The following is a 17,872-nucleotide window of genomic DNA, read 5'->3' as shown; positions in this document are numbered from 1 at the left end:
AATAAAATAAAACCCTGTGTCTTACAAGGCACCCATTTGAGGCTAGTTTAACCTTGTCCTTACTATTATTTATGCTTTAAAAAAAAAAAACTAAACAACTGCACATATTACAGATTCAAAAGAAAATCTACCCCCAAACCAACCTGAGCAGACAAAATAATCTCTTGTACATTTCAAACTATCTCCTTAAAGAACATAAAGCTTAAATCTTCCCAGAGATTCTGCTGTGCGTTTTTTAATCTACCAGGTTAAACTCAAAAATTGCACACAACAAACACAAATATGAAATGTCCTACACTTTTGTTAAAAAGTCTCAAAATCAATGTTGTGGGCTTTGTTGCTTCCAGCCCGTGGAGAAAAACAAAACACAAAACAAAACAAAGCAAAACAAAACAAAAAACTTGATAAAATGGAGACTCCAGGCAAACAGAAAGATACATAGGATCCACTGAAAATACACAACCATTCCAAAGCAACAAGCAATATAGACTGTAGGGTCCATAACATATTCAAGTTACCAAATGTGTTAGGCAAAATGAACAAAAATATCAGAAATCATAGCGGTAAATAGTTTTTTTGATGTTGTTGATACTGTGATTATTAAAATTTGTACAGCTATCAATATGGAAAAATAGCTCTTAAAATCACAGAATCTAGTTGTTTGTTTGTTTTATAAATACTCTCATGAACATACAGGAATAGGAAATTTGTGTTTTAAATTCTTAATAATGGTCCCCCCTTTTAAAAACTCTGTAGAAAATTGGAGGCTGGTGTCCCCAGTTTCTCGTTATCAGTTGTTAAAAGACTCTAGTTACTAGCTTCAATGATTCACCATTTTCAAAACAGAGATTTTTTTTTTAGTGTATCTATTTATATTACTCGTTTTGAACAACTATGTTCCCTTTTAAATGCACGTTTAGTTTGTGGATTCTGTGACCCAGAGGTGTTTATGTAACTAAATGTGGGTATCTGCGCGTAAATTCGCGTTTATGATTTTTTATAATATATATGTGCGTGCGTGTGTGTGTGTGTGTGTGTGTGTGTAGTGTGTGTGCGCGCGCGTTGTATCTAAGTCCTGTGTGCAATAATGTTTTTCTGTCTGCTGAGGCTTACTTCCCCAGCCTATTGTTTGAGACAACAGATATAAGTTGCGATGGGAGAGGAGCGTCGGATTTGGTGTGTATCCCCCATTTCCAATTATAGATGGATCATTACAGACAGCGGAGTCCTGAGAAGTCAGACATCTGCTCCTCACATGAATGCACTCACCTCCTAGAGACCAGGCTGCCATCATGCTCTGGAAACTCGTGGAGAATGTCAAGTACGAAGACATCTATGAGGTGAGCGGACACCCCCAGATGCATTTTTGAGCTTTGTACATAGAAAAGTGGAGCTTCTTGGCACCCCAGTTGACATATTTTTAAGCTATTTGCTCGCAGATTTCCGTTCGGGTTTCTGAGGTTTCTTTAAGTTTTCTGAGTCTGGCTCTAGGAGACTTCGCTCTCCTGAAGAGGGGCTTTTAAGGTTGGAATCTGGCAACTTTAATTTAGGAACTATTTTTCTTTTCTTCTCTTTCTTTCTCTCCGGCCCTCTCCTCCCCCCCTTGTAGGCTCTAATGGGGAACGTGGCGCCACTGAATTTAGGTAGACAGTCAGAGAAAAACATTCTCTCCTCATTTTGAGTTCGGGAGAGAATCGGGTTTTCAAGCTTCACTTCGACTCGGGCTTTGGATTTTTATTTTTCATTTTTTTGTACTTTTAGTAAATTTTGTGAAATCGGTAACTAGCGGATCCAGGTGGAGGGCGAGAGAGAGGAAAGAACCAGTGTATGAACAGATTGAGTGCAGTATGGGGAGAGGGCGCGGCTTGTTATTTTTATTTTCTTGTGTTTTGCTTCTTTGCGGGTCAGTGGGTCCGAGCAGAGATGGCAGCCGCCAGCGTGTGGGCATTTTTAACAAAGTCTGCCCGCACTTCGTGCACCAGGTCAACAGGACCCAGGAGAGTGCGTCCCTCCCGGGCTTTGCCCTGCGCCTCCCGGGACTCCACCGGTCGCTTCCGGAGTCCGCGTCGAGCGAGGCTGTGGCATGGCCGGGTGCCCCTGCAGCTCGCTGCCTGGCGAGACGAGGAGTCCCGGGCCGGGGACGGATGCGGAAACCCGCACCACACTCCGGGAGCTGGGGAGACCCCCAGTTGAGCTCGTGAGGAAAGGAAGCAAAGCTCAAAAGGGACGTCGAGGGAGGGAAGAATGGCTCTGAAGCTTCGTGGGGGGGAAAGCTTTCGAGATCGGAAAGAAAGCGAAAGGGAGTTAGCGAAGCGGGGAGGCAGAGGCGACCAGGAAAAGTTGGAGAGCAGAAGGCTGAGACGATGAGACCCGGGCCCCGGGCCCTGGGCTGGACCACCGGACGGAGGTGGGCATCTCAGGCTCGCGAACCGGCCGGGAAAGAAACCGGAGCCCTGAGCCGGGAGCTCTGTGGGGACTAGAGGCGACGCTCGGCGGTGGTTCGCCTGGTCCAACGAAGGGGAGTCTGGAGCTTCCACACACACACACACACACCCGGCTGGCCCGGTCCGCCCGAGTGATCGCGACTCCTTAGGGCGCCTGGCAAGAGATCCTCCAGCCAGTGCCCGGTGTGCCCCAGCCCCGCCGTTCCGAAGACCTCATTTGGAGGTAAATGAGAAAGTGAAGGAGAAAAGAAAGAGGAAAGGAAGTCCAGAAGAAGATGGGAGGGGAGAGAGAGAGAGAGAGAGAGAGAGAGAGAGAGAGAGAGAGAGAGAGAGAGAGAGAGAGAGATTGTCTTCTTTCAGGTTCCGTCTTTCTCTTTGTGGTTGTGTACTGACTGTACTGAGGGAACCGTGTCTGCCCCGCCTGGCGGGGTTTGTTGCGCTCCGGCCTCCCTTTCTTTTCCTAACAGGCGGGATTATGTTCAAGTCCGGGGCGTTAAACTAGCTTAAAGAACACATCACCCATAGGAAACGCGACCCTGGCGGAGCTGGGGCTGTGGTGGAAATAGCTCTGGGTATACATAGAGGGATTAAAGTAATCAGAGGGATGCTGGTTCTTTGCTTAGGAAAAATAAACGGCTAAATGGGAAAGGGGGGGGGGAGTGGGGAAGAGTAAAAGTGGGAAGGAAGAAGAGGGGAGGGAGAGAAGAGAGGAGAGGGGGTGCGGGAGAGGGGGGGGCGAGAGAAGGAGGGAAAGAGGGGGTAGGAGAGGGAGGAGAGGAGAGAAAGCTGAGCGGAGGGAGGGGAGAGCGAATTACTCCAGGCTGCCTAAATTTTCAGCTGAAAAGTCAGGAGAACCCGCACACAGCGCGGTGGAAGGAGCCTGCTTCAGTCTGGGCTACGGTTGAAGTTTAACAGAAGTTAAACTGGCAGTCAGGCCAGTTGAACAGGTTCCTGAAACATCCCAAAAGATTTTCTGTTGCCCCTGGCTTTGCCTGGAAAGGATACCTTTAGTGTACTTGAAGATCGAATGCATATATTTTAAATCTCGGTTTAAAAAAAAAAAAAATTGCAGGCTGTAAGCACTGAAGAGGAAAAGGCTCTACTATGTTAAGAAAAAAAATCTCTCCTAGGTCCCAAAAGAAAGAAAGGAAGGAAGGAAAGAAGGAAGGAAGGAAGGAAGAAAGAGAGAGAGAAAGAAAGAAAGAAAGAAAGAAAGAAAGAAAGAAAGAAAGAAAGAAAGAAAGAAAGAAAGAAAGAGAGAAAAGGCTAGATCTTCTGCATTCAGAAAAAAGTCCGTGTAGCTCCCAGTAAACAAACAGGCCCACCCATTTACTTTTCTCTCCCCTCCAGATGACCAGGCAGTGTCTTTCTAGTTTGGGTTTTAATATGCACACCAAGCACGCAGGGCAACCACCTCCTCCCCGTTGGGAAAGTCTCTCTCTCTATACACAAGAACACCTACAATCTCTGGGAGCCCCCACACTGCTCCCCCACACTGCCGAATCCAAAGAGCAGAGGCTGCCTTACGAGAGCGAGAGAGCGGGCGTCCCAGTTCAGTTAATTGAAGTTCTGCCTCTTTCCTGCTAAACTTTTCCCCCAGTCTGCCTCCGCCAGCCCCCTCGTCTGATTACATCTAGTAATTCTCCACTGAATGAACGTCATTTACAATAGTGGAGGAGCTCTGAGCTCGCCGCTGCTTCACGCTCCATTTGCCCTCCATTCTCCCTTTAAAGTGCTCGTGTAATATTAATAGTCATGAATATCAATTATTATGAGGCGGTGTAGGCAAGCGGAGGGAGGAAGGGGCGCCCGAGCAGTCTGAGCCCAGCTTCGGGTGGAAGAGGTCTGTATCTGGTCTGTATCTGGAGCCCCAAAGAACCCGGCGAAGGAAAGAGGCCAAAAAGACGGTGAGAGACAGATGACCAGTTCTGCCTGTCTGTGACAGGCACCTCCAATCTTCTTGGAGGGGGATTTTTTTTTTTTTTTTTTTTTTGATGGCTTGTCCTGGAAACACCTCAAGCTCAGCTCTCGTGTCCAGCTTGCTTCTCTGCTGGACTTTTTGATTTTTGAAAATTCATTGTTTGATTTTGAGCAGTAACCAGGCTTTTTTTTCCAGATGTTAGTCCACACCTATTCATCCATGGTGAGTTCGGATTCCCGTTGTACCAGAAGTGCATGCCTGCTCTTCTCACTGTCTCTCTGTCTCTGCATCTCTGTGTGTGCGTGTGTCTGTGTCTGTCTCTCTGTCTTCCTCTGAGTGCCTTTGGCTTGGTAATTTAGCACCATAATTGGACGAGGGCTGCAGCTGCTTCTCTCTGCATTGTGTGTTCCCTGTCTGAGCTCCCCGAGAGTCAGCTGGGAGGTGGGGGGGGGGGGTGAGGCTGAACCGAAAAAACTTTTGTCATCGCAGTTTGGAAATTAAGGTGGCTGTTTCTACAGAGAGGACCTGGGGGGACTTTACCCCCTCGCCATTTCCACGAAGGATGGGGAGAAAGTTAAAAGTGCCCATCACTTCCCCCCCTTCTCCTTTCACTTGGCTTATACTCCGGAGAGGAGGGAAAAGAGATGTGGGGGTTATCTCTTCACCTCCCAACTTCAGTTCCTTCTTTTTAACACCCTGAGTCTAATAGCATGCGATATGGAAAGCAAGCTCAGAAAACTCCTGCAAACCACAACTCAATTTACCACGGGCTTAGGGTGTGATTGCAGAGGAGATCCGTTTCAATCAAACACTAAGTTATTTAATTCCTCTTGGGGAGGGAGGGGTGGCTGGAAGCTCAGATCAGGCAGAAGCCTCCCTGCTCTGGGAATCTCCTGCTTGTGTGAGCCCTGGGGCCAGCCAGCTACCTGCCAGTGAAGGCACCAGTGGGTTTTTCTTTTTCTCCCCCAACCAGAGCAGTGCTACAGCTATTAGCCAGGTTCACTTGGTGTACTTTGGATCTCTTGAAGAGGTAGGGGCAAGAAACACTTCGAAGAGCAAACACTACCCTTGGGTCCTACATTCTTAAATCAAGGCTTTGAGCTATCTCTGTCCACAAAGTTCCTTCTTAGCCTCCCCCTTTTCTCCTGCTTGGCACTCTGGAAAGATGGCTCCTAGGCCGGGTAGTGGGTAAGCTTCCTATTTCTGTTGTATTTAGGTCCCCTGAAGCTTCCCGGGTGGGACTCTTGACATTTTACCATGTGGCCCTGAGTCAGCTTGGGGTCTAAGGTTTAGCCTCTTGCTTTTCTTATCCCGGGAAAGTTGTACAGAAGCCGAACTCCTCTCTCTCTCTCTCTCTCTCTCTCTCTCTCTCTCTCTCTCTCTCTCTCTCTCTCTCTCTCTCTCTCTCTCTCTCTCTCTCTCTCTCTCCCTCTCTCTCTCCTTCTCCTGCTTCTCCTCCTTCTCTCCTCTCTACTCCCAGGACCGGCACGATGGCGTCCCAAGCCATAGCTCGAGACTCTCTCAGCTGGGCTCTGTGTCCCAAGGACCCTACTCGAGCGCCCCGCCGCTGTCCCACACACCATCATCGGACTTCCAGCCACCCTACTTCCCGCCCCCCTACCAGCCGCTACCCTACCACCAGAGTCAAGACCCCTACTCCCACGTCAACGACCCCTACTCCCTGAACCCTCTGCATCAGCCCCAGCAGCACCCCTGGGGACAGCGCCAGCGCCAGGAAGTGGGTTCAGAAGCCGGCTCTCTCCTGCCCCAGCCCCGGGCGGCCTTGCCCCAGCTCTCGGGCCTTGACCCCCGAAGGGACTACCACTCTGTCCGCCGGCCGGACGTGCTGCTACATTCGGCACACCACGGCCTGGACGCCGGCATGGGCGACAGCCTCTCGTTGCACGGTCTTGGGCATCCCGGCATGGAAGATGTGCAGGTAATTCTAAACAAACAAAAGTAACCATAAAAGGAGAATGCAGGGGAGGGGGTGGAGGAGGCCTAGTCTTCTGGGGGTGGGGGGTGGGGGGTTGTCATCTTTCGAACCGAACCGACAGGACAGGACAAAAGCGTGTGTTTGAGTGCGTGGCTACAAGGTGGCAGTTTCTAGAGATCCATTTGTGAGTGACAGGACGGCTGGAAATGAAATCTTGAAGGAGGAAATACGTTCGTGGTAGTTTACAGTCATTGCCATCAAGGCTAATGTTTTCATCTTGGCTCAGCTGCTGGACTTGTGCATTCTCTATTGCTTTGTGTGAAGAAGTTGGCACCAGGATCACACCCTAGTGAGCCTGTCCCGGTGGCTTGGTAGGCGAAGTGCTATCTAGAAGGGCTGTCTAGAGCACAGAGCTCTAAGCAAGAAGGCACTGGGGCCCCTGAAGGCCCCAGGTGTTCTCTCCCGTTTGCAAAGCAGTGCTCAGAATGACAATGCACTCTGCAAGGGAGTCATTGACTGTGTTTGTTTAAGACTCCTTTGCTTTGGATTTCCAAAAGCTGCAGAGCCCTTTTCTCAAGCAAAATTCTAGAGTCGTCACCTGACAACGGGATCTTTGCTGGGGACAAACCCAGACAGTTGCGACTGGGTTCTGGAGTCCTTGAGGACAGACAGCATTTTTGGAAATCTCATCTGAAGGCCACTTAACTGGCTGTAGAGATGTGTTCCCCAGCTTCCCCTTCAGTCCTCTCCTCGGACAGTTTTCACCCCTCCTCAATGTTACTATCCCCTCTGAAGAGGCGTCACGTGTTTATTTCTTAAAACAAAAGGTTCAGAACATACCCCCTATGCAAGCCAGTATCCCATCTGCAACCACCACAATAGAGGCAGGGTTGGATGAGAACCCTTGGTTAAACTAAACAAAGAAACATCAAAGAAAAGATTCCTAAATACTGTCAGGCTGAGTCTGAACAGTTCTGCTTCATACACACCCTCCCCCAATTTAAGGAGTCTCCAAAAAAAGATAAATATTGTCGTAAGGCATTTAATTGACACTTGGATCCCATTGGCATCGTTGAATTTGTTATGCATCATTGTAGACTTATCTCTGAAGCGAAGAAAAAAGAAATGGGAAAGAGAAGGTAGTCAAGCCCTTCCTCTTCATTTTGCTGTGAATATGTGTATATATATAGATTATATATACACACACACATATATACACATATGTATATATATTTAAGAACAGTCAAAATGTGGTGACAGCATCAGATACCATCTCTGTGAAGTCTGTGATGGTTCATTGTTTTAGAGAAAACTTGGTATTAAAAAGGAAGAACCCACCTGATCTGTGGCTGGATTCACCCACAGTACCACGAGTTATGGTTTTGTTGATTTTTACTGAGCTGTGCCTGTCTGGAGGTAATGCTCATTTCAGAATACCATACAAGAAAAGAAATATTGAGGTGTTTTTTTTTTTAATGCATTGGAGTAATATGCAGCTGGGGGGGGAGTTTTTAAATTAACCTTTTTAAGTATGGTTCAAAGTGTTGGATAATGAAGGTAGATCAACCTCACACCCCCATTACCCTGGGGATGCTAATGTCACCCACTACTATACATCCCCATTACCTACCGTAACTGGGGGTATGAACATCACCCGCTACCACTACCTTCTCCCTGCAGGCCAAGAGACTAAGACAAAAAAACTGAACCCTGGAATATCTCTCTAAAATAGGGAACAAATTTCTTTGGTTTTAGAATGTTTTCTTTAAGTCCAAACTTTAAGGGGTTTTGAGTATTTGGCAGACTGCAAAGAGAGAGGACAAATCAAGCCAGGGAAGTGCTTTGGGGAGAATAACATAAAACAACTGGATGGATTGAAAGTCTTTAAGTGAACCAACCCTGTGGCAGCCTGAGCTGGTGCAGTTTGCTCAGAGACGCTGGAGGTATAAAGTGCTCTCTACTTCCCTCTCCTTCCTTCAGCTGATAGCCTGACAACCATGGAGAGGCCTGTAGGGCCTTCTCCAACACCCCTAAGTGTGAAGAGTATGGGGGAATACAACCTTGCCAGCCTCAGCAAGCTCGTTGGTGCTTGTCCAGTGCGGTCCTAGTGACAGGCCTCCTGAGGCTAGGGCAAGGCTGAGATGGCAAAGGGAAGGAATGAGAAGGTATGTGCTTTGGATCCAGAAATGTAGCTGATCAGCTCCCCTCTAAGGGTCCACTGGCAAGTTCCCGATCTAGAGTGCAGGGGTTAAAGTTATGGAGGCTGCCCAGTCTTCAGACACCAAGCAACAGACTCAAGGGGGTAAACTGCACCCTTCTGGTCTCTAGAAGTGACATCAGAGGGGCTTTGCCTGGACCCCAAAGTCATTTATTCTATTCCAGGCCTCTGGTTTATGTGCATTCAGGACACTGGAAGCCAGGGACCAGACAGAGCCAGAGGGTGCTACATAGGCCCTATGTATGGGTCCAGAATTGGGGGAATTTCATGTGACCTAGAGGCACATTGACGAGGCCGCCGCCCTGTGAGAGAAAAGAAGGAGAGCTAATTAACCAAATGCTTCTAATATTTTTTAAATGAAACTATAAAACCCTGTCAATTTCTATTTCAATTTACTCACAGGGGCTATTAAACTAGCAGATCGCTGTCTGGGTTCCGGGGATGCTACATTTCACCCATTGGGGAGGGGGGGCAGTGTTTAAAAACTCAGGGGGAAATGGCTACAGAAAAAGAGAGTAAGGGGACACCTAGTTGTGGATTTGTTTAGTTGCCGAGTAGGCATCTTGTTCTTCACAGCTTGGCTCTCTAACCTCCCATCACCTCTACCACCCATGAGTGTTAACATATAAAGCTTTTAAGTGAACCTTACACACACACACACACACACACACACACACACACACACACACTACACTCAAACACACCCTTGTGTCTCAAAGCAACCCCTGGTATCACTTTTAACTAAAGAAGTCTAGTAATTATGAGTCTGAGTTGTTTTTCTGCGCTTCCGCATGCAGTCCTAATTAAATCTTTACGATCCTCCCTGTGACGATTAAGCGCCAGCATGCTGCGTGAATATCCTGTACAAAAACCCAGCAGGCGGCCGTAATTAGATAGAAAATCAGACAAGAGCCTTCTCATTAACTACCACAACTACCCCACGTCGCTGATGAGGCGTAGATACATATTTGCGTACGAACATGAGTGTGAGGTGTGGGGGCTCATGGGTCCAGGACCGTATGTGATGGGTTTTGCTCCCACACACACAGGCAAATATTTCTGTCCTGTCCGGACCCCTAGCCATTGCCAAAGGACACACAAGTTTAGAAAAGGGTGAAGTGACTGTGACCATGCCTGTGTGTGTGTCACAGGGTCCCCTGAGAACTGTGGACAAGTTTCATGAAATATTTTTAAGACACTTCTTCACTATTAAGATGTGTATGGTGGTCTATGACAGAGAAAACTATTCAAATGGAGAAACACTCCACCCTCAGCCTTCTAAGAGCAGGAGAGTGTCTAGTAAAGATGGAAAGAAACGGATGAGCATACCTCCCGATGGTTAGAACATCTCATTTCTCAAGATACACTTGCTTGTTTATGATACTATTTTTCTCTTGTGATGGACATACACCCTGTTCAAGGATTCATCCTGAATGGGTAGGAAGTGCTAGGGAAACACATCAATTCCCAAACCTTCATTGTACACTTCTTTATAGAGTGGGTGACAAATTGGTCTAGACTTAAGTTCCAAAGGATCAAGGGAAGCAGTTGTAGGATTCAAAAAGAAAGTAGGTATTTTCTTTGGGAGTGGGGCAGGGGCAAGGGAATCTGCTTTTTGACACCCTGCAATGCACAGCTAGAAGGCCAGTTCCCATGCATGCATCCTGACAGCTAGGAACTCCTCCAACAATCATTCTCTTAGAAGTGCTGCCAGTTCTGAGTTGAAACTTCCCCCCTCTCTGGGATGAAACTGAAGGTGGATATTCCTTGTGATTACTAAGGTGCTGACTGGGAGGATCCAGTCCTTTGTCTGTGTGTGCACCATTATCGGTGTGCCTGTATCTGTAGTTAACTGCCTTCCTAACAGGTGTGTACCTCAGCATGGAGGGAGGGGGTGTATGGACATTGCTTAGGTTCCTGCAGGGACTGTCCTCTTACAGCAAGAAGCACATAGCTCACAGGAATGTGTGTGGACTGCAGTGGGTGTGAGGTCCTGGAGGCTTCTGTATTGCTGTTTGCATTCCACTTCAAATTGCTCAGACTTTAATTAAAACCCCATAATGTAAACTATTATGTATTTGTTAAAAATGACTCTGGGGTTAAATGCACTGGTATAGAAGGAAAAACCGAAATCGCTCTTAACTAATATTGGTGGAAAAATCTTTCAGCTGTTGCCAACTTTTCACAATTCATATGCGCAAGTAATATAAAAGTTTATATGCCTGTGTAATATCTGTGTTTCAGATAATAACAAAGCCAATACTGCATCCTAGATGTCTCTCATACGTTCTGTTTTCTTTTTCTTCTATTGGGAGAATTTGCCATTTCAGTGAATTTCATTTCTATGTCGATTTGGGGATAATAAGGATAATAATAAAACCTCCCTTTGTGAATTAATATAAATGGAAATAATAGAAAATCCCGTTTAGAATGACATGATTTATGTATGCAATTCTTTAATATCCAGTCAATTTGAATAGTGATGTTTTTATATTCACAGTCAGTTGAAGATGCCAATAACAGCGGCATGAACCTATTGGACCAGTCAGTCATTAAAAAAGGTATGGACTGTTTCTTCCAAAAGTAAGCAATGATTTCAATGTCCTTATGATTAGCTTTCACTTTGGGGGAATTCATTATTTTATATTACCAAAAAGTGTTTGTTGTAAATCAGTTCAATGGCTATCAGACTAAGTAAAAGGGCATGCTGGGAAAAAGGAAATGGGACCAAGGGAATGGAAACTCAGTCAGAAACCAGGACTGGGGAAACAGAGCTACACTGACTGACAATTGCCATTTTTCTCATAATACATAAGGTAGCCATTCCAAATGCATCTTATATGACTGAGCCATTATGGTGTGCAGAAACAGTTGGGAACCACTGGTTTCAAAAATGTGCTATTATTACTTTGTTGATAACTGGATTAGATGGTGTTGAAGTCTGTGTCATGGAGATAGCTTTTTCCCTCTTGTTTGTGGTTTGATTTTTTTTTTTTTTTTGGTGGTAGTAATTGTGGTACCAGTTCTCTGTGTCTTATGAGTTGTTTCTTTTTATTATTTTTTTTTAATTGTGCCAAATGCTTTGCTAAATATGCTCACCCTGAGAGGCTGAGACAGACTACGCACGCATCTAAATCTTCCTGCATATGCGCTCATGATTTACTGTGACTGTGGAATCACCCCATACTGTTAAAGGGCATGTGATATTAACAAATGTTTGCAGTCTCTTGTACAGCTGTAAGCAAAATAATTAACTAATTAAACTAATTAAATGTAATTACAATAACTCATTTCAGGCGTATTGCAGCTGCTTAATTTTTTTTTTCTCCTCTTCGCTGACAGTCACTGAGAGAATGTCTGGCGATTAGAGTAGCTGCTTCAAGGCCTGAATGTCACTCACATGCCACAAATTTAAAAGTGGGAATGTGTACACAGTGCAATCTTTAATTATCACATGGATTGGTACTGGAAAACTCAGTTTTAACGACTACAGCCCTTTCTTATTGAGGTTGGAGGAAGATGGTCCTTCTGTTTGGAGTCGTCAGTCCCCAGCTTCAGTCATTTGTGATTCACTTGAGCCACTTAACATTCACAAAAATAATTAAAGAAAAAGATAATTTAGAAAGCAATCCATCCAGCCTCAAATTGGGGCAGTAGTAGGCAGCTTGTGGAATAAGGATTCCAAAGGGCTCAAATGTATGCTGAATTCTCTCCTTTTAGAAATCCGATAGCTTTGTGAAGTAGACAGGGAAAACAGTAGCTGAATGATGCCTTTTGGTTACGGAATGATTTTTCAAATTGTTTTAAAAATGTTGCCTAGTATTTCTCACTCTCTTCTTTAGATAATATTCTCTTCCACTGGTATACTCAGGGTGTGTGCTCAGGCTGCCAGCCTGCCCTGCTGACTGCTCACTTTCACCGGTTCCTCTTGAGTCTTCTCTTTTGGTTAATTGCTGGTTGATTGGGGTGGGGTGAGGGAGGAGCTTTTCCGTTCCCTATTGTCATTGTTGTTTTATTTCCCCCCTCCCTTTTTGTGAAAAGCCTGAACAGCTTAGCACAGGGTTCGGTATCCTAGCAACATCAATTGACTGGCAGAGGGACATGCCCAGCAGATGACCAATCAGAAATGTTATTAATGGTCAGGCCAATAAAAATATTTGGAACTTAGCTTGCCTAGCAAAATGGGGTTCATGATTTTCTTAGATGTGGGAAGCATTGGTTGCAGTATTTGAATATGTTTGCCAGAGAAACATGAATATTTATGTATGAGGTTGTTTCCAGAGATAAAGGACAGTGTTGACAAAAGTTGCTTGTTGTGTTTTTCTGAGAAGGCCACATGCCCCCCCACCCCCCACCCGGAAACCTTTTAAAAAGCATGCACAATTTAAAACACCAAAATAACACCCTCCTCATGTTAATTGATTTGGGGTGAGTAGTATAAATATGAATGTTAGGTCATTCCTATTATTTGATACTTGAAATGTTTGCTTTATTACATGAACAAGAGATCCTAATATCATATTTTTATCTTTTAAAAGCCACAGGCAAAAGATGAACAAATGTTTGATTTATTTTTCTAACTCACCAGGAACCACTTAAAATAAAGTTATGGGTTCATTAGCTCCTTCCCAGCCTCTCCTCTCCGATCTTTGCGTAGTCTCATCCCCATGAGGGATGCTTCTGTGAGATTAATTCTGCAGAGAGGTGAGAAAGTTTCCTGAACTGAATATTCTAAATTTCAGCAACTAGCAGGGGACTTGGTTGCTTAATTTGTTTTCTAATGGGCATTTAGACAGTTTTTAGAAAATTATACTTCATTAGGAAAAGGCCAGCAACTAGTCTACATCTACACGTCTCTGCTCCTACGTTTATGAAGTCTAACAACCTGGGCATAAAAGATGTATTTATCTGTCTTCGTGTCTTTCTGTCCAGCTGTGTCATGGCCACTCCTAACATTTAACCCATCTAATTTTTCTTCCCTGTTGACATCACCCCATACATTATAGACTCCTTCTCTTGTTATGTTTGCTATGTGGGCTTAGCTGACATTTCTGAAGTAATTTAGTTAAGAGGAAATGAGTTGTTCCCAGTAGAGAGAGCGAACGAGCGGAGTGAAGGTAGCCAGCGTGATAAATGGCTCTTTCATTTGAAGATCTCCAGAGCTCGTTTACGGCTAATTTTCTGTATTGGCCCCCTTTGAGCTATTAATGCAATCGGCAGGGACCGTGGCCCCTCTCTTCTTAGCTGCCCCATTAGAGCTCCCATTAAGCTGCCTAGTCTCAACTCCATGGCAGGAGTTGGGGAGGGGGGAGTAATGAAAGGTGCTTTTTAAACTCTCCTAATCTAAACCGGCAGAGGGTGGTTAATACGATTTGAAGGGGGCTGGTCAATGAGCAATCAATAAAGTAATAATGAGAAGGATTCGGTACATTAACAGTCTAAAAATCCAACGAGACATTAAAAAATCATTCTTAACTCTCAGTTCCATTAAGATTAGGAATCTGGGTGGGGTGGGGGTCGGGGGAGTGCCCAGCTAACATAAATGATCAGTTGCCATCTTCCTAGAGCCTAACTTAAAAGACTTACCTGGGTTTGAAGAAAGGGGGTTTGGAATCAGTGACCAGTATGCAGTCTATTTGACACATTACACAGCAGAAAATATGTCAGAATTTCTTGGAAAGGTTATTGAGGCTGGAGTCCAAGGTTCAAATGCTGTGACTGTGGGGCATTTTTGTTGGTCTTAGGGATATCCTGTTGGGTTAGTTTCAGTTCAACCTCCATTCTCTCCCATGTTTTCTCCGTTAGTTCTGGCCCCTTCCCCACACAAACACTTTGGTGTGGGTTTTCTTGGAGAGGAGGAATATGAAATTGCCAAATCTCAATTCTAGCAGGTCTCTTTGAGAGTCTTTTTTATTGCCTAGAGGGAATATCGCACCAAGAATCTGAGCATGTCAGAGTCCCGTAAAGTTGTGTGTTTCCTCTCAAGAACTTTGCCTTTCCAGAGAGAGAGAGAGAGAGAGAAGGAGAGACAGAGACAGAGACAGAGACAGACAGACAGACAGACAGAGTGAGAGAGTGAGAGACAGGGTGAGAGAGAGAGAGAGAGAGAGAGAGAGAGAGAGAGAGAGAGAGAGAGAGAGAGAGAAAGGAGGAGGGAGCGAGGAAAAGGGAGGCGAGGGAGAGGGGGAGGGAAGGAATGAGGGAGAGGGAGACAGAGACACACTTGGGGGAAAAAGAAAAAGAAAAAGAGAGAGAAAAAGAGGTGAGAGAGAGAGAGAGAGAGAGAGAGAGAGAGAGAGAGAGAGAGAGAGAGAGAGAGAGAGCAGGGATGGTCAGAAGCTATAGAATTTCAAAACTGGAAAGGTCAGATAATCCTTTCCATTGCCCCAAGTGTGGGATTCTGCAAGAGCAGAGTCTGGAGAAGATGAATGACTTTCTCAAGGTCAGATGACACACTAAAAACATGATGACACCCCATTCAAGCTTCAGGTTCTCAGATTCTGTCATTAAAGAATGCCAACATTGGATATTGGGAGATATATGTATATATTTGTGTGTGTGTGTATGTGTGTACTGTGCGTGTGTTTCTTATCACAATTCAGTGTACACATGTGTGTACATGCTGAACATGTGGAATAAAATTTAGACAAGAAGTAGACCTAAAAGAATGCAAATTTGAGGGACAGCTTCCCTAATGATAAGAAGTGATTTTACTTTTAGGATGGTAAATTTCTTAGTCACTTCCCAATGTAAAGCTCATAGTTGTTGGTTTTTTCCAGGGGGACTCATCCCTTTAATGTGTGAGGCAACTTCATTTCTTCCCCTCTTTCTAATATACATCTTCTCAAATACAGTTTCTCCAATTTGTAATTTCACCCTGAGGTTGTTTTTAAAAGAGGAATAAAGTGCTAGCCCATTAATCTCTATGTAGTCTACCATTGAACAACATTTTCTCTAATTTTCCTTCCTTTTTCTTAAAACTTCACTCACTGCAAGGAAATACTAATCTATTTATGATTTTTCTTCTTTTCTGGACTAATTCATGGGAAAAGGAAGGAAGTGAGTGGTGATTTGTGTGTGTGTGTGTGTGTGTGTGTGTGTGTGTGTGTGTTACATCTAGAAGTTGGTTTTACCATCCAACTAAGAACCGAAGAGTGGGGAAACCCACTTTTTAATATATGCATGGAAAATTGTAAACATGTAAAGAACCTAAAGCTTCACGCTGAGTCTTGCTATGCTCCATTTCCTTAGCATTTCCGCCTGTCGCTTTAAACCTATCTCAGACATCTCTGGGTTTCGTGAGCAGGAACAGTGTGCTCATAATTACTAACAAATCAACTGGGCCCTGTTGCTTTCTGGGTTTATTGATAAGCTAGAGGAAAGCAGAAGGGGAAGGATGAAGGGAATAAAATACAGGGTTAATCAGCTGAGCTAAGCAGGTGTGAAGGGTAAGGGGAAGGTGAGATGATCAAGAAGCTATCAGGAAGGAAAGCCAGGGAGAGAAATATGTAATGTCTGGTCTAGGGAAGTCCATGCTGAGAACCTGAGGATAGAATGTAAAAGCATGATTTTGATATAAATGGAAATATAATTGACAACACTTCTGTTCACCTTATGAGTTCTTTTTTTTTTAGGGGGGAGGAGGCGACCTTCCTAAGATGGGAGTGTGGCATGTGAGCAGATGCATGAATTTGTATATGTATGTGCAGAGAGGTACAGTCCATGGGAAGGCATCATTTTCTTTAAAGGAAACAGCTCCTACCAGCTGAATCAGACAATCAACAATAGGACAGTGAAAGAACAGGGTGTAATGCCTTTCTGAAGGCATGGGTTTTCAAAAAACTTGGCATCTGGGAAACAGAAAACCAGGACAACTACTGTGTAAGAGATACTGGTTATTAGGCATAACAGTAACTGTCCGTTTACTGGGCTTGTTTTGCTGTTCAATGTTAAAGATAAGAATGCTGCCAAGTATCAAAGGTGAGACCTTTAACATAATTTATTGCTACAGTCTTCTTGTTAAAATTGCAAAGGGCTATCTACTTTTAGGGTACTTCTCTCCCAAACTGATATCATACCACCCCCATCAGTATACACTGTATATAATGACTTGAATATGAATCTGAAATATAGGTATCAGAAATGTTATGAAAATAGGAGATTAAAGAATATGTGGATACTGTGCACAAAAATCAAGTGGCAGGATGACTCCATCCCAATCATTCACTTACAAAGAGACTTATGAACTCAAAGGGCTACTCATGTCTGATGAAAACCTTTGAAATTTTGCTAATTTACTCTCAAATGGGAAGCAGTCCCTAGAGAAAATATGGGGGGTTGTTCAGAAAATCAAAATCCCCCTTGTCCCTTGTCCCTTGTCCCTACCCTATGACGATGCAGAAGTGCATCTCTATTCCCTAACACAATTTCTCCAACTAGACCAGGTCTTGGGCATCAATAATAGGTCTTGAAATTCCAATATGTTTATCAAGAAGTGGTCAAAGGGAATGCTTTAATGTCTAAACCTATCCCCTTAAGGAAGCTCCTTTCACAAGGTTTTGGGAAACATCACATTAAATTAATAAACACCTAATTTTGGGAACTCTCTGAACGACCATGGAGTCTGAATGCTGAAATCTGTGGTGTAAAGAGTAAACTGAAAGAGAAGCACTGCATTCTGTTCATCTGTCCTGTAGAAGAGAAGTTAGACATCTCTTCTCCCAAAATTCTGGACCTCATGTGGTAGAATGAATGTTTCTTTCCCTGCCAGATCCATAGGGTGACACATGGACGTTATTAGAAAGGTGGAGCAGGTTTCTTTTTCTTTTTTTTTTCTTCCTACACTAGATATATATTTCAGTGAATTTTCCATGGAAGAAATTAACGTGAAAGAAATAGGAAGTCCAAAGGGCACGACTTCCAGAACAGTGTTCACTATTTCTTAATCCCCAGCCTTCCACCTACCTCAGCCCCTTCCTGACATGCAGATGACACTGCAACACAATTAAACAGAAATACAGGCTGGAGAGGCTGAATGCACCAGGGTAGCAGTGGCAGCCAGCTGTCAGCTCTTATTAGCTTCTGCATAAAACATACCTTGAGTGTGGTTTGTTATCAATTACTTGCTGAAATGGAACAACTGGGGCAAGGCAAGACCGCCACCGCTCATATGAATTACAGTGATTGGTTGATTGATCAGGGCACCTGTTGTAAATCATAACTGTTCAGACAATCACGAGCCGGTGCTTTAATTTGTAAACAAAATTCTTGTCACTGCTGAATTGCTCTCACTGGAGATGGAGCATTTGGGTACATTTCTAAATGAATCTCACTGCTGTTTTTATGTTGGGGGT

General features: G+C 44.5%; 1 protein-coding gene across 3 annotated transcripts in view; it reads left to right on the top strand.

Annotated features, from left to right (window-relative positions):
• Window positions 1-1,041: 1,041 nt before the first annotated feature.
• The window catches only part of Tfap2b (transcription factor AP-2 beta), a 29,178-nt gene continuing 12,347 nt past the window's right edge, over window positions 1,042-17,872 (top strand). For 2 of the 3 annotated variants that reach the window (XR_005090083.1, XM_037199646.1), the window contains exons 1-4: window positions 1,042-1,340; window positions 4,561-4,587; window positions 5,846-6,304; window positions 11,020-11,080. Coding sequence is in view for 2 of the 3 variants with exons in the window: in XM_037199646.1 (XP_037055541.1) it covers window positions 1,260-1,340; window positions 4,561-4,587; window positions 5,846-6,304; window positions 11,020-11,080 (628 nt within the window). In the remaining variant the exon portion in view is untranslated. The remainder of the gene's footprint in view (window positions 1,341-4,560; window positions 4,588-5,845; window positions 6,305-11,019; window positions 11,081-17,872) is intronic. The other variant, XM_028868085.2, reaches the window with a different exon arrangement.

The sequence above is a fragment of the Peromyscus leucopus genome, chromosome 16_21, assembly GCF_004664715.2.
Source record: "Peromyscus leucopus breed LL Stock chromosome 16_21, UCI_PerLeu_2.1, whole genome shotgun sequence".
NCBI lineage: Eukaryota > Metazoa > Chordata > Mammalia > Rodentia > Cricetidae > Peromyscus > Peromyscus leucopus.
The sequence above is the reverse complement of the archived record's forward strand: the minus strand, read 5'-3'. Positions and strand labels throughout refer to the sequence as shown.